This window comes from Thalassophryne amazonica, chromosome 14, assembly GCF_902500255.1.
Source record: "Thalassophryne amazonica chromosome 14, fThaAma1.1, whole genome shotgun sequence".
In the NCBI taxonomy this organism is placed as follows: Eukaryota; Metazoa; Chordata; class Actinopteri; order Batrachoidiformes; family Batrachoididae; genus Thalassophryne; species Thalassophryne amazonica.
The window spans coordinates 95,905,649-95,931,160 of NC_047116.1; the positions used below are offsets into that span (position 1 = coordinate 95,905,649).

At 39.1% G+C, this 25,512-nt stretch overlaps 1 protein-coding gene and 1 long non-coding RNA gene across 2 annotated transcripts in view; both read right to left on the bottom strand.

The window, feature by feature from the left end:
* The window catches only part of lrrfip1a (leucine rich repeat (in FLII) interacting protein 1a), a 127,489-nt gene that overhangs the window by 51,187 nt on the left and 50,790 nt on the right, over positions 1–25,512 (bottom strand). The window contains exons 3-7 of the mRNA XM_034186097.1: positions 18,197–18,214; positions 17,940–18,011; positions 14,449–14,499; positions 2,844–2,870; positions 2,218–2,347 (exon numbers count right to left, since the gene is read on the bottom strand). Coding sequence (XP_034041988.1) covers positions 2,218–2,347; positions 2,844–2,870; positions 14,449–14,499; positions 17,940–18,011; positions 18,197–18,214 — 298 coding nt within the window. The remainder of the gene's footprint in view (positions 1–2,217; positions 2,348–2,843; positions 2,871–14,448; positions 14,500–17,939; positions 18,012–18,196; positions 18,215–25,512) is intronic.
* Positions 7,729–11,814, bottom strand: LOC117525064. Its single transcript, XR_004564945.1, has 4 exons — positions 11,781–11,814; positions 10,436–10,483; positions 8,705–8,764; positions 7,729–7,791 (listed from the first exon to the last, which is right to left on the bottom strand). It is a non-coding gene; the product is annotated as an uncharacterized LOC117525064 (long non-coding RNA).

The window sequence follows — 25,512 nt, forward strand, 5'->3', positions numbered from 1 at the left end:
ACACAAAGCTGTAAACCTTAAAAATGTTTATTTCACTCAGTGTGCTTCTTTCTAGTGTAGCTTCTGCTGCTACGTTAAATAGCTCCTTACACCGGTTATGCGCACGCTTCATGTTGTCTCTGTTTTTTGTGGGAGTGTGACAGCGCTACAAGCAGGTCTGGCGTATACAGTGTTTTCAGTGGGTTTGTGTGCATTTCTTACACTATTTGAAAACAATAAAGAAACCGAGACTTTTTACATTTTCCATTATTTATTTATGTAGAGTTCACTGAGAAATTCAGTGCGTTTGGCGGTAAAACCTCAATTAGACTTTTTTCCTTTTATTTATTTGAAGTTGACCAAAATTTAGTTGCCCATTTTATTTTTCCTGTAACACTTGAAGTTTTGAAATTGAGTTTAATTGTATAACAGAGATTTTTGTTTATACAGTTGCATAATGTTCTATGTTGTATTTGTTCATCCACTAAAATTGAGTGTGTGTTTCACAATAATTCCGCCCCAGAAAAAGCATTTGCGGTCTAAATTTCACTTTGACACATTAATCTCAATACGATCAATGACTATAACATCACTTTTATAACCATGCTACATGTTGGTAGCAAAGCAAACCTTCCTCTGAGTTATTTAAACAAAACCCTGTTAAAATGTTAAGAGCTAATTTTCTCTTATAATTTTTGTGTGCAAACCCCAATAGAGCGCTTCGCTCTCAGACTGCAGGCTTACTTGTAGTTCCTAGGGTTTGTAAGAGTAGAATGGGAGGCAGAGCCTTCAGCTCAGGCTCCTCTCCTGTGGAACCAGCTCCCAATTCAGATCAGGGAGACAGACACCCTCTCTACTTTTAAGATTAGGCTTAAAACTTTCCTTTTTGCTAAAGCTTATAGTTAGGGCTGGATCAGGTGACCCTGAACCATCCCTTAGTTATGCTGCTATAGACGTAGACTGCTGGGGGGTTCCCATGATGCACTGAGTGTTTCTTTCTCTTTTTGCTCTGTGTGCACCACTCTGCATTTAATCATTAGTGATTGATCTCTGCTCTCTTCCACAGCATGTCTTTTTCTTGGTTCTCTCCCTCAGCCCCAACCAGTCCCAGCAGAAGACTGCCCCTCCCTGAGCCTGGTTCTGCTGGAGGTTTCTTCCTGTTAAAAGGGAGTTTTTCCTTCCCACTGTCGCCAAGTGCTTGCTCACAGGGGGTTGTTTTGACCATTGGGGTTTTTCCGTAATTATTGTATGGCTTTGCCTTAATATAAAGCGCCTTGGGGCAACTGTTTGTTGTGATTTGGCGCTATATAAATAAAATTGATGCGATTTGATTTGAAAGTCTGAATGGTTGACACAAACCAACTCTGTAGAATACAACCCGAAAATAGAATTCAGAGAAAATAACAGCTACACTATTGGAGAATTTACTGACCTCAAATGACTGAGGTGCATTTTTAAAATTAAGAAGCTTTTTAAATTAATAATAAGATACAAGGTGACAGTGTCCTGTGATGTTTACTTTAAGGACTAAATGTAAACACAGTTTAAGGGATGTTGCTTCCAAAATATCAGTTAAGTTTGCACAAGTGAGATACAGAGAAATATTTCTGTGTGATTACTGTAAAAAAGCACAGAACCTAATGGAAGAACATGGGTATTTTCAGACAGCTTGACAGTGGAGCAGATCATGGAAAAATCATGCATTCGGTGGTAGAAGCACCACGTGTGGCACGGACACACTCACGATATTACTCAGCATATGTGGACATCATGCACATGTTCACATGATGTGAGGCAGCTACTGTGTGAAATTTCACTGAATGTTGTAAAAATGTTTTAAGAGCATCAATATCACATGATCCTGCCAATGAAAAACAAAATTCCCATCGTCTCTTCACTGAAGACGTCAGATGGGAGATGTATTCCCCCTCGAAAGTTTGCAATAACTTGAAAAATACAACGCGCACCAATAGATTTTAAACCACAAGCACAATGGCTCAGGTTTTATATTCTTTGCAAATTCATTATGTTGCTCAACAATCACATGTAATAATAACTATAACAATAATAAGACAGTGCTCATGTTTAAAATAATGTGTTTTTGGAATCATCGGTTTCAGTCGTGTTCAATAAACCTACGCTGGATCGGACCTTTTAAAAAACTTCTATTATACCCTCTTAAAAACCTTTCCTGTCCAGTAACGTGACGTCTGTGGGGATTTGTGGGTTGTGTTTTTTAAACCTTGATTTCTCGTATGGAAGCCTCTGTGTCTAAGGTTATGGCCGTGTCCCCGCTGCCTCGCCGTGAGGAAGTCCCGCCTAAAGAGGTGAGGGTCCCCGCTGTCAATACAGAAGCTGCTCGAGATCCCTGAGGAAACATTTGATCATATAACACCAGTTCATTTTAGCACATGACAGAAGTACAAGTAACTGTAACTGATTCATTTTTTAAAGGCCCATAACTCAGATACCCTTAAGATTTTCCACCTTAAACTTTGCACGTGTTCATTATATATGTAGAGGCACCAACTGTTTTTTTTTTTTGTTGTTTTTTTTGCCAAATCTGAGTTGGTTACCACGGGACATCTGACTGAGTTCATGGAATGACCCAGTTGTAAAAAAATTAAAAACAATACAAAACTGTAAGTATGACCAGAGTGGGTACATCTACCCCCTCGTTTAATTTTTTTAATGGTTTCTACTACAGGCCAGACAATGTTTTGCAAAATCTTCCTACAAATAAACCAACTAAGAAAAAAAAGTACAACTATTTTAACACCTTTTTTCAAATCATAGCTGTATTTGATGGAATGCCTTCATTTTATGTGACAACTGAAACAACAGTTTTAATGTGATGTACTCACCTTCTCAAGATAATCTCGGTCCTCCACCTGTTGAGACAAAAGAAAACAGAGTCAGATTGATCAGCCGATTTAAAGGCCACCGGACCAAAACAGTCAGGGAGGAAGAAAAAATCAACATCTCTAAAGCTTCAAGACAGCCAGGTCAGCTTCAGCAACAGAGGGAAAAAGACGGTCTTAAAAACTGCATCGTTCTCATGACAAACATAAATAAAAAGTAAATAAAGATTTCAACTGCAACACCATGACACTGATACTGCTTCAGGCGCAGTTATTACTTTGGTGAAATCCATGTGCCTGGTTACGTGTTAATAATATTCATCAATAGTTAATTCTCAATTTTCACACCACATCATACATATAAAAAAAGCTGTAAATATACAAATTCATGTTAGAGTCCAACACACAAATAAGAAGTTTGATACCATACAGTGTTACAGTCAGCACTCTTCAGTTAACAAAAAAGGATGGACGGCAAAACTAGGAACCAAACAGGAACTCGGCTCAGATCAGGACGGCAAACACACTCACGTTAGAGAAATCTGGAATAACAACATCATCCACATCCCGGGGAAGGCCACTGTTACTGGCTGCACTTCTCAAAAAACTGGCCACAGAGCCACAGTTGCCCTACATTGGCCACCAGGGGGCGAAAAAGACCAACAAAGAAGCTAGTCAGCAAATCAGCTAGTTAATTTTGTCAAAATAAAAATATATACATTAATAAATGAAGAATGTGAGATATCTCAGGCCAAACACAGCGTTGCAGTAGTAGTTACTGGGAATATTGGTCATTCCATTTACCTTAGGGTTCTCTCCAGACAATAGACTAACGGTGCCACGCTGTTATACTGCCATCACAGGTGCAGTTATGCTGTGGCATCATCTCACGATGTTTTTTTAATTTGACAGTTTACTGATCAGCCTTCATCAAAGCCATTTAAAGATACCAATAATGACACCTTTTGGCTGATTAAAGTCACTAACTAGGACTCTTGTCTGTTGTTGTGGCAAGAAACGAGAATCATACATTTCCCACTGGACAGTTTTTGTTTGTTCCTCATTACTGTGCTTTTTTGTGGGCAGCCAACAACAGCTCTCAGGCGTGGACTGGACCATTAATATCTCCCACTTGGCCAGGTGGTAAACTGAAGTTACGGTCCCTTGTGTAAAGGAAAAACAATAATAATATCCTCTGTGTGTTGTTATGGGACTTCACCGATTAAACACTTTTCCTCCAAATGACTCGTTCTCTGTTGCTGCCACTGTCTGTTACCGACTGTGCATTTCTCTGGGCTGCAGGTCCGACTGATTAGAAACTCTCTCTCCCTCTCCGCTCGACTCATTCCTGCAGCTCTTCCTGCCCAGTTCTGACTGTCCAGGTGTTCCCTTGTTTCGGGCTGTCGGGTTGTGAGCTCATGAATTGCTTGTTTTTGTGAGCCTAAGTACCTGATTGTCCAATATCTTGGAATCATGTATGTAAAAGGTAAAAATATCATGGGCTAAATTCCAGAGCTATTTGGTAGATTTAGAGTGGATTGTGCAATAAATAACATTCTATCATAAGAAGAACTTGGTGTTGTAGATTTTCTTATGTCTCTTAAGTTGTACAGTAGTGTTCAGAATAATAGTAGCGCTATGTGACTAAAAAGATTAATCCAGGTTTTGAGTATTTCTTATTGTTACATGGGAAACAAGGTACCAATAAATTCAGTAGATTCTCACAAATCCAACAAGACCAAGCATTCATGATATGCACACTCTTAAGGCTATGAAATTGGGCTATTAGTAAAAAAAAAGTAGAAAAGGGGTTGTTCACAATAATAGTAGTGTGGCATTCAGTCAGTGAGTTTGTTAATTTTGTGGAACAAACAGGTGTGAATCAGGTGTCCCCTATTTAAGGATGAAGCCAGCACCTGTTGAACATGCTTTTCTCTTTGAAAGCCTGAGGAAAATGGATGTTCAAGACATTGTTCAGAAGAACAGCGTAGTTTGATAAAAAGTTGATTGGAGAGGGGAAAACTTATACGCAGGTACAAAAAATTATAGGCTGTTCATCTACAATGATCTCCAATGCTTTAAAATGGACAAAAAAAAAACAGACGCGTGGAAGAAAATGGAAATCAACCATCAAAATGGATACAAGAATAACCAGAATGGCAAAGGCTCATCCATTGATCAGCTCCAGGATGATCAAAGACAGTCTGGAGTTACCTGTAAGTGCTGTGACAGTTAGAAGACGCCTGTGTGAAGCTAATTTATTTGCAAGAATCCCCCGCAAAGTCCCTCTGTTAAATAAAAGATGTGCAGAGGTTACAATTTGCCAAAGAACACATCAACTGGCCTAAAGAGAAATGGAGGAATATTTTGTGGACTAATGAGAGTAAAATTGTTCTTTTTGGATCCAACGGCCGCAGACAGTTTGTGAGACGACCCCCAAACTCTGAATTCAAGCCACAGTTCACAGTGAAGACAGTGAAGCATGGTGGTGCAAGCATCATGATATGGGCATGTTTCTCCTACTATGGTGTTGGGCCTATATATCACATACCAGGTATCATGGATCAGTTTGGATATGTCAGAAAATACTTGAAGAGGTCATGTTGCCTTATGCTGAAGAGGACATGCCCTTGAAATGGGTGTTTCAACAAGACAATGACCCCAAGCACACTAGTAAACCAGCAAAATCTTGGTTCCAAACCAACAAAATTAATGTTTTGGAGTGGCCTGCCCAGTCCCGGACCTAAATCCAATTGAGAACTTGTGGGGTGACATCAAAAAAGCGGTTTCTGAAGCAAAACCAAGACATGTGAATGAATTGTGAAATGTTGGTAAAGAATCTTGGATTGGAATAACAGCTGAAAGGTGCCACAAGTTGGTTGACTCCATGCCTCGCAGATGTGAAGAAATCCTGAAAAACTGTGGTTATACAACTAAATACCAGTTTAGTGATTCACAGGATTGCTAAAAAAGCAGTTTGAACATAATAGTTTTTGAGTTGTAGCGTCAACAGCAGATGCTACTATTATTGTGAACAACCCCTTTTCTACTTTTTTTACTAATAGCCCAATTTCATAGCTTAAGAGTGTGCATATCATGAATGCTTGGTCTTGTGGGATTTGTGAGAATCTACTGAATCTACTGGTACCGTTTTCCCATGTAACAATACGAAATATACTCAAAACCTGGATTAATCTTTTAGTCACATAGCACTACTATTATTCTCAACACTACTGTATATTTAGAGAAGACTGAAGGCTGAAGTTGCAGGAAACGGCCTCCATTTGTACTTGAAACAGTCAACATGCTGGAGCTTCGTCCGGAGGAGGAGGACCTGCTCCCCGCGCTGCCTTGGGTGATAATTACCAACAGCACCGCTACACTAAAAATGTCTGGGGAGAACCCTGTACCTCCATGGCTTCAAATGATTTGAATGAGACTCAAATTGTGCCTTAAAATACAACATTCTGGCTGGTGTGTCACACAAAGACAACAGGTTTCAGCAAGTATAAATTATGCTTTCACAAGTCATGCAAACATCCAAACAGCCCAACAAACAGAAGTGAAACGGTCAAATTATGACTTAAATTTGTGAATATCACGTCTATGAAGTCACACTTATTGATTACAAAGCAGCGTGCAGCCTCATGTGAGCACTTTTTGTGTGGTGCGGCTGTGACGGGCTGAGCTCGGCAGCAGGGTGTGCGGGGAGGCGAGCTCACCACTGGGCTAGCACGGGCTGAGCTGGCCCTGCTGGAGGCTCTGGAGCCGGAGCTGCGGTAACTGCTGAAATCTAAAGGCTGCAGAAATAACACACTTGTAAATGATTTTAAACAAGCACGTACACATTTAGACCAATACACCAGTTGTTCAGTGTGCCACGTCTCTGACCAACGCCAAACTATTGTGTCCAAATCAATATCAGCTTTGTTGCAAAAACTAGCGAGAAGACACTGCAGAGAAAGAAGGCTGATTGCTGTCTTTGCTGAACACCACCACAGTGGAGACGCCGCTGTCAGTGCACGAACATAATACAAAAATATGACATCATGATCCCAAGCTAGCCGGATTCGGTCCACATTTGCGTTCAGACCTCAATGAACCCCGCTCAAATCTGGCTCCCCCAGTGCCCGTTTGTGTTTCGAAACGGTGAAAATCGTTCTGCTGAACGCAGCTCTCTGTGTTGCCAGTGGAAATGTGACATCATCCGTCCATCAGAGCACCAAGTCCACCAGAGACCGACGGGTTAAACGATATTCGCCATCGGACAAATTATTTCAATCTGTTACAAATCAGTTCAGTCATTCTGTCAGTGTGAAAACACCATATTAGGAGAACTACCCCATGTGTAACAAGCACCCCTGCACCCACACACACACACACTCATAAAACAAACAATATGCCCAAACTTCAGGGGTGTGAACAGACAAAAATGTGACAAAAGTGACACTCTGCATTCACTGTCTGATGTGGTTCCATTCAAAACAAAGGTGTACACTCACATCAGTCCAGAGTGGCTGAATTTAACTCATTCACTCTTGAGAAATAAAGTGAGATTCAAGTGCATGTAAAGAATCATGTTGAGAAATCATCACGTCGTGTGTTAATGTGGGTAAACAGTTTGGATAACGCATGAAACCAACCCTAAGGCAGAGCTGCTGGATGGTCTGACAGTGTGACCTGGAGAACTGAAATAGACAGTGAAGCTGGAAGTAAGAACGAGATCTTTAGCAGGATAAATTCAGCAGCCTGTAGGATGTTGTGAAAACAAAAACTCCGTCTGTGAGATGATTGAGATGACAGGTGCTAAATCTGAGGCCTTCTGTGCTCGTTCATGTGCACCTGTCTAGTATTTCTCTGCATACAGACCTGGAAACCATTCAAAGCTGAACTTGGGACTCGAGCAGAGACAAGTCAGTGAGACTGTACAAGTCAGAAGAAGCATAGATGCCTGGAAAGAGGATGAAGAACCAAGTTTGACAGGAAAAAAAGACAAAGTTAGAACATGACACATGTGTGGTTAACCCAAACCTCATGCAGGCACACACGCTGTATAGATGTTTATCCTCAGGGCTGTGTGTGTGTGTGTGTGTGTGTGGTGGGGGGGGGGGGGGCTAAGTGAGTTAGAACTGTTAAAGATTAAACACTTCAGGTTAATATCTGCTGCCTACGTGATTAATCCACTGAACAGTCTGAAACACTGTCACCATGACGAGCCCAAAGTCTCCACCAGCAGGAGGCTTCGTTCACAATCAGTGTCAAAGAAAATATTAAGCCAGCTACCGTTTCATCTGCAAGGTCGGTCAACATTACAGTGTCGCTGAGAACATCAGCTCCCAAACACAAATACAACGCTGGAGAAGATATTGGTCCATCACTGTGACAGCTGCAGTCAGACTGCCTTATTACTCAACAATGAGAAACCTGATTTTGAAATCATTTGTTAAAAATGTAGAGGAGTGATAGTCATCACAATGTGCACAGGCGCAATAGTCACATCACAGCATATATATTTAGGACTTTTGTTGGTGAAATATAATAGCTTGAAGAACTGTGCATTTTCTTTGTCTTGGATTTTATTGAGAAAAAAAGCTCTTCTCGATGGAGAAGCAGCAGAACTGTGCTGAAAATGAGGTGAAACAGGAGAAAAACAGAAATGGCAGCAAAAAACAAAATCATATACTGTATTTTGTGGTGTATATATATAAAATCATCCTTTGTTCATTGGTGCACTCTCCCTTCACATCACTGTCAGCTAGTAAGTAAGTGAGTAAGTAAGTGAGTAAGTAAGTGAGTAGTCAAAACAAGACATGAGCACTGCAGAGAGACATGGTCATGAGGAAACCCAATGCAGCGCCACCCACCGGCTGCAGGGCTAATCTGGATGCACGAGATGCTCTGCTGTCATCACTCAGTCTGGAGCTCTGAGAGTCTGAAGCACAGATGACATTGTGAGCTGAGCAGCACTCACACAAACAAAAGCAACACATCACATCCCAGACTCAAGAGTGGCCTGTCCCCTACCAGAGGCATGTATGGCCACCTTAACTTCATGGTTTGACATGTGGTGAGGAGTGGCGGTGTGGACTGATGGTCACCTCATATGGTCCCAGTATGATGAGATAAATACGGGTCACATATCACCACGTGGCCCGAGTGCTACATGTCATCACATCCACAGCACTATGAAACTGTCCAGGGCTCTAGATTGCAACCATCCCAACAGACTAATGGTCCATCTCCAACTTTTGAATGGAAACATCTGCTCCAGTCAGGTGTGTGTCCACAATTGTAATTCTTCCTTCCAGAACAGCTCTTAAATAATCATTTGAATCATCTACCTGTTGCCACATGTACAGAAGGGCTGGATTGTCATTCCTACACTCATGTTGTTATATTTAATAAAAAATAATAAGCGCACACAGGAGCTGCTGCTGCCGCTGTGTTCAAGTACCTTCGGAAGTTACATGACTTTTTTTGTTGTTTCAAATTCAGCAGTTTCTTGTGGCAGGAGCGTGATTTTTGTTTTATTTTTTGGTAAAATAATTCAGTGTATCCACACAAAAGATTAATTCTTCCCTATATAAGGTGCCTGAGCCCATTCAAGCTGACCCCCCACCCAGAGAAAAAATCCAAGCAAACAGGCTGAGTTTGCCCTGTAATTTCCGACGGTACATGAACACAGCTGCAGCAGCGCTCACAAACCGGCTTCCGCACTGTATGAAAACAATTCAGCTGGTCGAACGAAGTCAAAACTAGCGCTATCGTTACAAAAACTAAGCAAATGATAAGAAACCACTTAGAACGACAGCAAAACGAAATACGGGCAAATTGAGGTTTTTGGTGGGATTCGTTCAAATTTTTCAACAGTGTAAAAAATCCTGACGAAGCAGGAACAAAGCTGAGCGAAGGTTAAATGATGCCAACAAAAGTCAACAAAAGTCCAGATTTCTTGTTTGTTTGGGCTTCGTTGCCCTTCATTAAGTGCCATGTGACCGGGCCTTTAACGTGGGGAGTTTTACCCCTCAAAACAAAGCAGACACAACAGCATGCACCACGTTTGGGAACCCCTGAGCTTTCACGTGCATCCCTGGTCAATTTTTTTTATGCCATCACATTTTTAAAAAACATACTTTGACTTCTTTAAAATTAAATGTTTAAACCTGCACCTTTGAAAACAGCATCATCACTAACAGCCAGTTTTCTTGAGACAAGCAAGGGAAGCGTTACAAGAACATTTCCACATCACTGAACAAGTCTTGGACTTAATTACACCAATCATCAAGAATTACAAACATATAGGACCGTTTGGTAAAACTGGGGTAGGCAGCTCTCAGAAACTGAATGCTCTATGGCTGTCTAAATCTTGTAGACACAGTTTAGAGGAGTGAGACAGTTGGACACATTCTTGTTAGTTGGTCTTGAGCTCCGAGGGTGTGAAAAGTAAGGACTGTTGTGAATCTGTTGTGATTTGGTGCTATATAAATGAAAATAAATTCAAAAACAACATGCTAGTATTCCCTTATTATACAACAAACCAAAGCAAATGACTTAAAATGATAGTTTGTCTCCGGTTTCACACAGCGGCTACTGACCCTGGTGGAAACGGCACTGTAATCATCATGATCATCACAGCCATTCTTCTGTGAACAGGGTGAGAAACACAGCAGTGAATTCTGTGCAGGTCATTTCTGCAGACTTTGATACTTGCACGACTTTGATCCGCGCACTTGCATGCACGTCGTCGTGACGTGCGTCCCACCCATTGTGTTCCCAGCTGGACCGCCGTGCTTTGTTCCACTGGCTGCCACGCACTGTGTGCTGGATGCTGTTTATATAAAATAATTATTTTGTAGCAGATAATCATTTTCTCTGCAAGTTGGTTGTTAAAAATGGCTCTAATCGCTTCCTGAATCACAGAGGGGCGCTCCAGCTGCTGAACGAGCTGGAGAAAGCATTTGGAGCTGTCTAAAAGGTAATCATTTGTCATGTTTACATCGTCATGGCTTGGTAAAACAGTTGCATGTTTCTTTCCCTCTTGTGAGCAGCTGTAAAACTATGTTTATGACAGATTTAACATCTCATTATAATCATTCAGATGAGCTGTGCTCTGATGCGATGCGCTGACGCAATCACTTACACTGTTCACTTCTTTTCTTGACGAGTCAATCGTGCAACACTGCACAACATTTATGCATGAAAGATTTTTTTGAACATTTCAAAATTCTCTTTGTGCAATGCTGCACCAGCGCCCTCTCATGTTCAGTCTACACCTGTTAATGGCGAGTTTACTCTCCTGCATGACACAGTGCCTGCAACAAAGTCGTGCAATTGTCAGGGGGCCTTTAAGGCACCTCGACAAATTTGATCCCTGAAATTTATCAGGCCAAGGCCTCCGGTTTTGTGCCGCTTGATGCCACTCTATATAAAATAATGATTTTGTAGCCGATGACTCATTTGCTCTCAGATGACACCACCTCTCATCGCTCCGAGAATTACAGATAATTATCTACAGCTGCAAGTTGTCTCGTGCACGTCGTGCAGTGGAGAATGCATTTGGATCTTATCTCAAAGGTAATTATTTACAATATTGTAATGGATTGGTAAAACAGTTGCATTTCATTCCTTCTTATGCGTTAGATAAGGTATCTGTAAAGTTATGTTAATTATAGATGCAACATCTCATAATCTAATTTCAGGTTCAGATGCCGTGTGTACAGTACACGCAGTGTTGGTCTAATAGGTTGCGCAATGTTCCGACAAGTTCACGCAAGTGGCACAAAATGCTCCAAAATTTTGAACATTAAAATTTTCTTTACAACACTGCATGCAGCCATGCACAGTTAACCGTTTACTCACTGGCACACAAGACCGTGTGCCAGTGTGGGGATCAAATTTGTGAAAGTGTTAAGGTGTCCTTTTGTTTGAGCTTTTACGTACATCTCTGTGCTTAGTTTCTTCTTTTTCTTTGACTCTTGTGCAAGTATGAAGAGGAGCCCTTAGAGCAACAAAGAGAGAAGAGCAGTAACGTGCTGAGCCTTGGCAAATCCCACCAAATCCAGTAGCACAGTATGTCAATATGTTCTTGACTAACTCGACTTGCCATCTGTAAAACTAATTTAATACATTACAGACAAGTAAATTGCCCATAAGGGCAGGGGTACAACTGTAAGGTGATTTTTGGCTGTCAGCCCAGCTTATTTTTGCCAAAAGATAACTTCTCAAGTGAATAAACAGTCAAGATCTTGCCACACATTTGAGCAGCTTTTGTCACCATCTAGTGGGTGATGTGAGCGTTTTAGGGCTTCTGTACATAGCCTACTTAAAACCCAAAATTTTGTGAAAAAGCCATTTAAAAATGTTAGAAATGCATGATTTTTTGACAGGCAGATCTTTGACCTCCCAGTATTAAAGTAGAAAATTTCAATTTTGAGAGGTTTACGGTTCTTGAGTTTTAAGATGCGGAACGTTTTGCCATCCTGACAGACAGAGGACAGCAATTTCTCTTGACAAGCCCAACTTAGAGTTGTGAATAAATACTGCAACCATATCAGTAACAATACTATTATTACAGAAGAACTGCACATTTTTTCATGTAACAACATTAGACAAAGTACAATAAATTCCGTTAAGGGAAAATGTCTACTAATTCATGAACATGCTAACACACAACATCGCAACATGAGACACTTTATCAGATTTGCAAAGTATTGTCTCACATTACCATATTAGCAAGTTAGTATAATTTTGCAAGTAGTTCGAGTGGCAGCCCTTAAACACACACATGGATCCACTGGAGCCAACTTTAGTACAACAGCAACAGATACACGAATGTCTGAGGTTGGTAGTTTTCACAGCAAACAGACACACCGCTGAGGGCTTAGTCAAAGAAACTCTCAGAACTCTGAATCTGTGTTCATCCAGGAGAACCAGTGGATCCAGACACTCCAAGTCTTGAGTGCTGCAAACAGAAGATCCACTGACTCACATGTCCTTGAATACCAGGTTTAGAACCACAGCCCAAACTCTAACCACCAATAAGGAAAGCAGGTCAGTCACCTGAAACATACACTAAGGAAAACAAATAGTGGCTGCAGATGCACTGTTGAACTCAAACGTGCAGTGAAAGCAGCTGAAATGCAATTAAAAATAAATAAATAAGTTGATTCCAAGATATTACAAAAATTCATTCAATCTAAAAATGCGGCGTAAATGTTCTACAAGCTCAAACTGTGAAATAATGAACCACAAAAGACAAGACTCGCATGCAATAACGTTACGGCAGCAAAAACTCCAAATCACCAGAAATAATGTCACTCAGTGTCAGACAACTTTACACACAAATACAAAATGCTTTGTTTTATTGGATGTTATTAAGCAGATGTTAGACAAACATTGACACAACCCCTCAAACAGATGGTGGAAAGTAATCCGAGAACAATCAACCTTACCCCTCCACCGTAGGCCCCAACTGCATCGAGATCTGACTGCAATAACGTATTCTCATCATCATCATCAGTGCCACTCACACCAACACCAAGCAGAACCACACTGCCTTCTCCGTTAAAATGTTCAGGAACTGCCTCTTTGCAAATCCGACTCACTAAAGCCCCCCTTCACACTGGGCCAATGCAGAGTTGCGTAATGCCGCGTACCAACTACGCCAAGTATATGCAGCCCTACGCAAAGTGGTCCATGAAATGGACACAAAAAATTAACTATGTGTTAATTTTTCCACTTACTGTCAGCGTAGAGCACGGATGCGAGTATTCTACACACGTTTACACAACAACTGCAATTGTATGTAAATATCGTACACCAAGCCTCCGCAATTGTACACAACCCTACGTCAGGGCGAAAAATCCTTTTACGGGTTTTATTTATTTATTTATTTTTAAATCAGTACATACCTGCATTGCTAGATTTTATTCATCCTGGCAGTGAAGCTTCAAAACCACAGAAGAAGAGGCGGGTTGCCAAGCTTCCATGTTCACCAACTCCTCACAGAGAGATCACCAGTGAGACGACATGTCCACTGTCCACTCCTCCTGGACGGATCACGCGTGCATGTGACCACCAGCTGCAGCTCCACTGTGCTTTCACCCCCCAAGTTCTCTCACGATTGTGGCACATTAATTAAAGTCCATTAACTCCAGCTCATGGACCGATCACCAGCGAGAGGATGTTCACTTCTCACGGACAGCTCGTGTGTGCCATCGCCGAGCTGCAGCTCTGCAGCGCTTTCACCTTCTTAAGTTCTCTCACAATTGCGGCACATTAAAGTTCATTAACTCCTGGTAATAATGTATTCTGACTCTTTCCAATGTATTAAATCCATCTGTGTGTCCAGGCAGTCTGTAGCAGCGTCATGGAGCCAAGATTCTCCCCCCTGTACACAAGGTTTTTCCCCCCTGCGCGCAACTTATGCAGCCATTTCTGTGTACTAGATACGCAGCACAATGCAACTCTATGCAGGCCCGGTGTGAAAGGGGCTTAACTCACTAATTATTTGATTATCTTTTAAAAAGAAAGAAATAAAGGACAAAAAAAAAGGCTTTACTGGGACACCAGTGGATTTTAAAGAATGCAAGGTTTGTGTGAAACTGACCCTGATGCTGCCTCGGTTCCCGACAGACATCCGTTCATCGTCATCCGAGAGCTGTGGGACAGATTGGAGAGAGAGGTCAGGGATGTCAAAGATACTATCTGATTGAAGTCCATCCTGAATCCGCCTGCAGGGACACAGAATCAGACCATGTTTGTTCTCTGTGACTTCATTACCATCCTGTATGAAACTATTTTTCCCAAAAGTAGTCAACATGAATGCCTGTAAACTGTTCTGAAATACGTTATGATGATATTGCTTTTTTTTTTATTTTTATTTAAGAACCCTGTTTTAGACACTGGCTAAAGCTATCAATTTGAACTGAACACTGGATTTTGAGTTGCATCTTGTCGTCCTCCACCTATGAGGTTATATTTCTTGTGCAACATTCCCCGAGTGTTGGGGGAGAGGGTTATGAAGATCAGGCAAGAAGAGACAAAAACAGTAGAACTCTACAAACCGTTGTATCCGTGAAGGGCGTGAGTACCTCTCACTGTCCTCCTGGATGAAGGAAGCAGGGGGTGAAGATGGAGGAGGAAACGAAAGGTGTGAAGGAGGAGAGCAGTGTTAAAGATCGATGAGACAGGCGGCACAACGAAGGTAAACTTCGTCTGAGGTACAAATGTACTTGATGACAGTTTTTCCTTTACTTCAGTGGTGTCCAGTCATCTTTTACAAGCTGCAACGTTTCATTCAGTCAACAAGTGCTGGTTTTGATTGAACTGTTTTTCAAATTATTAATCAGTTTGGCCTGTGCAGGGGTGGTGGCCAAGTGGTTAATGTGCTTGGTTTCAGTTCGGAAGGTTCTGGGTTCAAATCCCACCCCTGCCACATTTGTCCATGTAATGTGGAGTTGCGTCAGGAAGGGCATCCGGCGTAAAAACCTGTGCCAAATCAACATGCAAATCCACCTTGGATTTGCTGTGGCGACCCCGAGTACAAACAAGGGAGCAGCCGAAGGGACTTACTAATCAGTTTGGCCTGTAAAATGTGAGAAAATGTGAAAAATGGCTGCGGGACCTTCAAAACTCTTGTCTAAAAAGCACAACAGAACACAAATATACAGTATCGATGTGCAGGAATATAATTTCATTGTGTGGCATCTTAATGCATGTACATAGTTGTACAAAAAAAACAAACAAAAAAACAAAAAACGCCTGTAGCATTTCCTACATTTAATGTAAATAGTTCAATAAGACTTTTTTTTTTTTGCTACATTTGTTCCATTTTATACTTGCATTCTAAGTTATAAAAATGGTGTTTGAGTTCATATGCACTATTTTGCACCATAGAGGGCTGAGTTTTAATTTTGAGTTTTGAGATCTGCACAATAAATGTTCTCAAAATTACATTTTAGCTGTTTTTGTTTTAGCTTTTGTAAGGGAATATATAACCCAATTAGAAACACTTCCATTAGTTTATATTGTGATATATATAACATTACCGCAAAGGGATTCAATTTACAACCCCAATTCCAATGAAGTTGGGACGTTGTGTAAATTGTAAATACAAACAGAATACAATGATTTGCAAATCCTCTTCAACCTATATTCAATTGAATACATCAAAAAGACAAGATATTTAATGTTCAAGCTGATAAACATTATTGTTTTTGTGCAAATATTTGCTCATTTTGAAATGGATGCCTGTAACACGTTTCTAAAAAGCTGGGACAGTGGTATGTTTCCCACTGTGTTACATCACCATTTCCTTCTAACAACACTCAATAAGTGTTTGGGAACTGAGCAGCACCACAATGGAGTTAAAATGAATCAAAACACAATGTGACTAACATGTAGAGTCTCAGTTTTAATTCAATTAAAGTTCACATTAACCATTAAGGAATTAGAGACATTTTTAGATATGGTTCAGAGTGCAAAAGCAATCGGACAAACTACAAGTATAAAAATGAGGACTATTGGTCATACTGAGACAAAACTCTTTAGCAGAGTGCCTGAAGTCTGGAACCCACAGCCATCATTAAATGCTCTGCATTATTATCTTGGGTCATTATCCATCTGTGTTCTGAAGCACCATGCTATCAGTTTGATATAACCCTACAAACTTCAGAATGCAGTATCTTACTTCCATCAGGAGCAGTATCATCAATAGACACTAGTGACCCAGCACCATACATGCCACAACAGTCTCCAGTGAAGTGGTTTACTTTGGATAGAGAATCCCTCCTTTCATTTTTTTTTATATCTGTCTCCAACTAATCTGGTTGTCATCTGCCCAAAGAACCTTGTGATAGAGCAGGACTTTTTAGATGTTTTCTGGCAAATTCTATCCAGGCCTTCCTGTTAGAGTGACACCAGTGGTTTGCACCCTGTCATTACATTTAGATTCATGAAGGTGTCTCAGACTGTAAACACTGATATGATGATAGTTGATAGAATAATATGCCTACCATTTCCATCACCTCTTTGCTTGGCTACCTCTTGGTTTTTCTTCACCACAAATATAATTCTACAGTTATTCGTTGTAGTCGTATTCTACAGTCTTTTGTCTTGCTCAATGGTGCATTGCTTCTTTTTATTAATGTACCAAATTGTTGATTTGACCACTCAAAGTTTTCTGCTATCTGTCCGATCAGCTTGTTTGTCCTTTCTCTTTTTTCCCCAGCCTAATTATGGCCTCCTTCACTTGAGTCAAAACCTCTTGGGGCTTCATACTGAGAGTTCTGGATTTGTACCATGTGGAAGATGGTGCCTATGGATTTACAACTTTAAAAAGACTGGACACCACAATAATGAAAACTCTACTGTGAATCATCATGCACAGGAATGCATGATGACATGCACAGTTTATTGCAAAACATACACAGCTTGCATGAACTCAGGAAACAAGCTACAACTGTTAAGAACAAATGCAATCCCACGTTCAGCCATGCATTAATTTATAACCATCACAGAGATCCAGCACTGCAGCAAAAAAAAACAAAAAACAAAACTGATAGACACAAAAACAACTTGAAAAACATCCCATAAATGGTCCATTCAGACTCACCATTTTTGTGTTGGTGTAACTTGCACTCGAGTAAGTGTATTTTATCAGACAGATTACACTGTGGTTAATCACACGTCACACACCAAGCTTTTCAACCTCTTGGATGATGTAGAACAACTCAGAAGTCACTGCATCATTACACTGAACAGGGCAGATCCCAAGTGGTCTCCCATGCACGGATGGAACATATGGGTCATGCAAACTCAAACCCAGACACACATGCCACTGCTTTGAGTGGATTATCACAAATGGTCAACTTCGGATTTATTCTAATCTGTCATTTTATAAAAAGGCTAAACAGGAATTATCTGGAACTCAAAAGCATATTGGGCACCGTAAAACCTACAAAAATAAAATATGTACAGAGGCAGAAAAACTAATGAATCACAACTCATGCATTTGGTGCATTTTTTTGAAGGGTAACCAGTTTTAGTGCATTTTTTAGAAGGGTAAATAGTTTTAGTATTATAGCACAAAAAATGTACCATCCATTGTTCAATGTCTCCCCATTTGCTGTCCGCTCGGTCATCTATTTTGGTGTTCAAGCCGTAATATTTCTAAAGATCAGAAAACAGACAAAGCAAAACTGTGCAGAAAATAAAACTCATCATGTATAACGTGTTAGTGTTTTCTACATCTCAATTTGACTGATGTTGGCTGTAACTTAAGACAAATTCCTGTGATAATATTTAAATCAAGTAACACCCCAAAGTGATGGTAAAGAAGAAGATGAGATGCCTACCTTTTGCACCTGAAAAATCTACATACCAACACAGATGAAGGGTGGAGAAGAATGATTGGAAGACAACAAACACAAAAACAAGAAACATCATATCAGCCTCCGTAAAACAAAAGAAAGTGAGCAATGACAGAGTGGCAGAGGATAAAACTAAAAAGTGACAGAAAATATTCAATGAAAATACACAAAGGCAGGTTTCTGATCAAAGAAGCGGAAGAGTGTGAAATACCCCACTGGGTGGCGCTGTGATGGGGCCAACAGTAACTGACCTATGAACACATGAGTGCTCTAGAGACCTGCGGAAAACCTTTGAGACCAGTAACCTAAGGCTACCCCAAAATATGATTTCTAGTCTAGATTAGACCCAAGAATCTATGACTAATATGTTGGTTATTTTTAGATATGAGGGTTCTGCAGGTTCCCCCACAGCATCCAGGTAACTGCAGTGGATCACTGCCACGAGCTAAATTTTGACTTGGCTTCATGTCAAGTGGCATCAATGACATCAGTGCATTGATTCATAGGTTTGCTGCGGAGGAGCAGAGGTCTATGCAGAAAAACATGTTTATGCCATCTGGTTCCTAAGATAAGGTCATTCATGTATTTTGTAGAGCGACCTTTGATTTGACCTTAGAGCTATGACCATGATGTGACCTGTGCTATGAGAGGCCGGTTCATGGAGTTGATCCACAGAGTTTGCTTGTTCAGTCCCACTATCAGCATGCACTTCCAAAACCAAATCCACTTCCTCCCTGTTCTTATTCACCACTACAGCTTCGTCTCTTTCACTTCTTTCTTTTTCTTTAATATATTTATTTCATTCATTTAAAAGAAAAACAGAAAAGCAAAAAACAAAAGCACCACAATACCAGAATGAAAAGGAGCAGAAAGAAGAACAAGTCTTATGATTTCTGCCCCTTTTAACAATACAATCTTTCAATATACAGCATCATAGTCAACATTATTTAACAGATTGCATTTCTTTAACTTGTCACATACCACTGACCCATTTCATAATTATGACCATTAATTAATAGATTACATCACTGACAGGTTACATTTAAACTTAAGACACTCCAAACATTATTAACAGTTTACTTTTTTTTTTTTTTTTGACTTTCTTGCAGCCCACTGACTTACTTCATAGTTTCATACTTACTTAATACATCTAATTTAATGTTTTTTTAAATAATTTAAGCGACCTTAATTCTTTAATTTCTTTATTAAGATTGTTCCATAATTTGACACCATTTACTGCAATACTCCTTTCCTTTACTTTGGTTCTAAATCTTGGTTTTTTTAAAGACTTCTATTCCTTTCAATTTATAACTACTTACTCTTTTTTCAAACATATTTTGAATGTTTGTTGGTAAAGTATTTTTATTAACTTGGTACATCGTTTGTAATATTTTCAAATCGACTAAATCATGAAATTTAAGTACCCTATACTTAATAAACAATGGATTAGATGAATCTCTAAAACCACTGTTACTAATCACTTTTAAAGCTCTTTTCTGCAAAATAAATAAAGGTTGTATATAGGTTGTATATGTTGATCCCCAGATTTCTACACAGTAAGTTAAATATGGGACAATCAATGAATTGTACAATGTTAATAAACCATAACTATTTAATGAATATTTTACTTTATGCAAAACAGCAATGGCTTTCGCTATTTTTCCTTTTATGTAATTTATGTGTGACTTCCATGTAAGATCTTCATCAATCATGACTCCTAAAAATTTCATTTCTTTTACCCTTTGTATATCCATTCCATCTATTTGTAATGACACATTATTTTCTTTCGCTCTATCATTAAACAATATGAAATTTGTCTTATTAATATTTAGTGACAATCTGTTTATATCAAACCAATGTTTAACTTTTTCCAACTCTGTATTTATCACTTGTGCTACTTCCTGTATATCTGATCCAGAGTAAAACAGCGTTGTATCATCAGCAAATAAAATGCTGCCAAGCACATTGGATACATTCACAAAATCATTGATATACAAAATAAACAGTTTGGGTCCAAGTACCGATCCTTGTGGTACTCCATAAATAATGTTACACAATTCTGATTTGGTATTATTTATCTGAACAAACTGTTTTCTATTTTCTAAGTAGCTTTTTACCCACTGATGTGCAACACCTCTTATTCCATATTGTTGTAACTTGTGGAGCAATCTTGAGTGGTCTATAACATCAAAAGCCTTTTTCAGGTCAATAAAAATACTTACAAAATAATCCTTATTATCTATTGTTGTTGATATTTTCTCTATTAGTTCCATAATTGCCATAGCTGTCAAATGTTTTGTTCTGAATCCATACTGAGCATTATTTAAAATATCATGTTTCTCAATAAATTTATCCAATCTTGTTACAAAAACTTTTTCCATAATTTTAGAAAACTGTGGAAGCAATGATACTGGCCTGTAATTAGAAAAATTATGTTTGTCTCCATTTTTATATAATGGGACTACCTTAGCAATTTTCATTTCATCTGGAAAAACCCCAGTTGACAGAGACAGATTACAAATATAAGTAAATGGTTCAATAACAATTTCTATTATACTTTTTACAGTCATCATGTCTAAATCTTCATGGTCAGTTGATCTTTTGCTTACACAGTTTTTTACAATATTTCTTATTTCATCTTTTTCCACATTGTCCAGGAAAATACTATTGACCGTATTTACCAATGTACATAATTTATCTTCTATTATTGGTTTATTTCCCACCAGACTTGACCCTACATTTGAAAAATAATCATTAAACCCATTTGCAACTTATTTTATATCATATCTCTCTTTATTTTCCTTAAAGTAATTTGGAATAGTTTCTTTCGTTCCATCACTATCAATCACACTTTTTATAATTCCCCATGTTACCCTCATATTATCTTTACTCTTATTTAGTTTTTCATTGTAATAATCTTTTTTTTGTTTCCTAATTATTGTTAATAGTTTATTTTTATATTTTTTGTATTTATGTTCTGATTCCTTTGTTTGCAATTTTAAAAAGCACCTGTATAAATAGTTTTTCTTTGCACAAGCATTTTTATTCCCTTTGTCAGCCATGGTTTATTTACTCTTTTCTTACTAATTTCAATTAATTTACAATTTTTATTGTATGATTTCATCATATTTTCATAAATGAGTTATATGCTACATTAACATCACTGACATAAACTTCTTCCCAGTTTTGATTTTTAAGGTCATATTTTAATGCCTCTAAGGCTTTTACTGACTTATCTCTTTTAAAGTTTATATCAGTTTTTTTGTTGTACCTATTTTTATATTTAAATATTGAAAAAATTGGTAAATGGTCGCTAATATCTGTCATGAAGATCCCATTCTTGATAATTTCATCTGTTCTGTTTGTAAATATATTATCAATTACCGTTGCACTTTGCGATGTAATTCTGGTTGGTTTTGTTATCAAGGGGAATAACCCCAAACTATACATTGTATTCACAAAATCACTTAATCTTTGGCAGCTGGAGCTTTCTATGTTAATATTAAAGTCCCCACACATAAAAAGCGTTTTGTTTTTAATTTGATGGAATAATTCAATTATTTTATCTGTAAATTTCACAACACAAGAATCTGGTGCTCTGTATACACAACTAACTAAAATATTCTTAGATGTTTCATGTACAAGTTCCACTGTTACAATTTCTATGACATCATTCATAATTGTCATTTCTTCAACAATTGTACACATCAGATCTGTTTTTGTATACAGAGCAACACCACCGCCTTTTTTATATCTTCTGTTTACAAAATACAGCTCATATCCCTCCATTTGAACTTCATCCATGAGATCATCTTTAAGCCAAGATTCAGTGATTGCAACAATACTAAATCTATTTTTAAACTGATTTAAATAATCTTTTATTTGTGACATTTTACAATACAAGCTTCGACTGTTTATATGTAAGAGTGACAGGGTATCTTCTGCAATTTTTTCACTATTCAGCTGTTCTACTGTATAATACTCACAACCAATCGTTTTTAAGTCAAATATACTTTCATCAATATTAGTGTCTATGTCATATATTTTATCCTCTGTTTCCATGTTTGATCTGATTTTTTGTTGGTCCAATTACCAACAGATGTTATATTTGATTGTCTATTCAGGTCTGTATTTTGTAAGGTCCTCCATGTTTTTGATTTGTATACCGTTTGTTCCTTCTTTCACTCTAATCCACACCCTACAATTCCAGACCCATGTAGCAACAATATGTTTCTGTTTTCTTAGTAGTCTTGCTTCCCTAGCAATATCTGCATTTTTTTTTGTTAGATGCTCATTTATATAGACACTCGTTCCTTTCAAATTCTTTGCATGTCTTAATAACTCATATTTATATTTTCTGCTTGTAAATTGTATAACAATGTTAGATAGTTTATTTTTTCTATCTTTAGTTGGAATAGTATAACAGTCTGATATTGTGTCTTGATGGATGACAACACCTTTTTGATATAAAAAGTTTGTAACTTGTTGTTCCAATGATTGTCTTTCTTCAGGTGGTGCATTCTCCCCACTGGCTACACCAGAATCCACCACCCTTGCATATGTCCGATGCCTTGTTTCTAGTCCAGATATTATAACGTCATCTTTTCTAGTAAATTGTTCAAGTTCATCTACACGTTGCTCAAGTTTCTTAATGATCTTGTCCTTCTCTTTAACCAGATTTTGGAGTTCTTTAATTTCCACCATCAGTTTGTCTAGATTAGACATGTCTTTTGATATATGGTTTAATGAGGTCTTTATCTCCTCTATATCTTCCTCGAGTTTATCTGTTTTCCTGGGTGGTGCCATGCCGACTGTCGTGGCTCAGTATGGCCACTATTGATTACAAAAACAATTCTCACCAGTAGCCTCTCCATACATGCTTAGCACACAGACTGTGTACTTATACAGCACAAAACACCCATGACGCCACACACAGATTTTCTGAAGAGTGGCTTTGAAGATCAAATAGGGGAGCTCCAAATATCGCCACCTTGGCAGTGCCTAAGTCTGCCTAACTCCCAGCCAACTCAGAAATGACCAAACAGGTGGAGCATAAGCAAGACCAGTGTGACCTGGGAGGGGCAAATGAGGCATGAACACACACGCATCTCAGTTACCAACCAAGCAAAGCTATAAGCATCACAAAAGTCCACAATAAAAGTCCAATTATCTACCGATTGATGGCGTTGGACTGCAATGATTTGACTTCATGTACGGTGCATTCAGAAAGTATTCACAGCGCTTCACTTTTTCCACATTTTGTTATGTTACAGCCTTACTCTAAAATAAAGTACATTTTTTTCCCCCTCAAAATTCTACTCACAACACCCCATAATGACAAAAAAAGTTTTTTTAAATTTTTGCAAAGTCATTAAAAATAATAATAATAAAAAAACTAAGACATCACATGTACATGTGAGGCACACATAAGTGACATGCACACATAAGTATTCAGACCCTTTGCTCAATACTTTGTTGTTGCACCTTTGGCAGCAATTCCAGCCTCAAGTATTCTTGAATATGATGCCACAAGCTTGGTGCACCTATCTTTGGGTAGTTTGGTCCATTCCTCTTTGCAGCACCTCTCAAGCTCCATCAGGTTGGATGTGGAGTGTCGGTGCACAGACATTTTCAGATCTCTCCAGAGATGTTTAATCAGATTCAGGACTGGGCTCTGGCTGGACCACTCAAGGACATTCACAGAGTTGTCCTGAAGACACTCCTGTGATATCTTGGCTGTGCACTTAGGGTCATTGTCCTGCTGAAAGATGAACCGTCGCCCCAGTTGGAGGTCAAGAGCACTCTGGAGCAGGTTTTCATCCAGGATGTCTCCGTACATTGCTGCATTCATCTTTCCCTCAATCCTGACTAGTCTCCCAGTTCCTGCTGCTGAAAAACATCCCCACAGCATGATGCTGCCACCACCATGCTTCACTGTAGGGATGGTGCCTGATTTCCTCCAAACATGACACCAAAGAGTTCAATCTTTGTCTCATCAGACCAGAGAATTTTGTTTCTCCTGGTCTGAGAGTCCTTCAGGTGTCTTTTGTCAAACTCCAGGTGGGCTGCCATGTGCCTTTTACTAAGGAGTGGCTTCTGTCTGGACACTCTACCATACAGGCCTGATTGGTGGATTGCTGCAGAGATGGTTGTCCTTCTGGAAGGTTCTCCTCTCTCCACAGAGGAATGCTGGAGCTCTGACAGAGTGACCATCGGGTTCTTGGTCACCTCCCTGACTAAGGTCCTTTGTCATTGTGGGGTGTTGTGTGTAGAATTTTGAGGAAAAAAATTAATTCCATCCATTTTGGAATAAAGCTGTAACATAAAATGTGGAAAAAGTGAAGCGCTGTGAATACTTTCCGGATGCACTGTAGGTCTTCATAATATGGTGTGTTTCACTGAAAGCCAGACAGCGGTTTCGGAGGAGTTAGCTGTGTGATTGCTAATGATCCCACTAAACCACAAATATTCATATTTTCATGACATTGCCTTCATTTGTGTCCAAACTATAATATCCACAATAAAGAGCAGTTAAGAACATTGACCAAAAACTCACATTTCTACATACACACAATCAACATACTCATCAAGGTATAAATCCTTAAATCCTGCCTTCAAAGTGATGTACTTACTAAGAGAATCCAATAAACACTGAAATCCCCCTCCCCCCGCCGGATTGTTTTCCCATCAACAAAGCTGTTTAATCCAGATTTACTACCACAGTTTCTCCAATATGTTCAACAATTGCATTGAAGGCTTGCTTTGAAACTCTTTGTAAGTTTGGCTTTCTCAAACCAGATTGCAGCCAAACATGTTGTCCATTGTATCAAGAGAAACAAAGAGGTGCCTCAAGTCTTTCCTTTCAAAGGTCAAGGTCTTCTGGATGGAGAGTCACAGGCCAAACGTGACTGTAGATGAATGAATTACAGATATAAAATTTTAATTATTATGTTTATTGAAAACATTATATATCTCTGAAATAAAATTTTAAAAAAGAAGAATGAATATACTGCTGTTTAATCAGCACAATAACAATAATTTATTCATTTCAGTGTGGGGGCTGCGGACTGAACATGCTCACAGCCCCCACACTGAGCACACCTGGCTGAAGCCCTTTCACACCGGGCTCACTTCAAGTTGTGTCATACAGCGTCATGACGACGCCACGTGGCTGCAACCTAGCGACAAGACGATGTAGCTCAATGCCACAACACCGTGACGGACGCAAAGGACAAAGCGAATCGGACGCCAAAGATTAAACATGTTTAATTTTTTTCTGCATCGAGCACAGGACGCAGAAA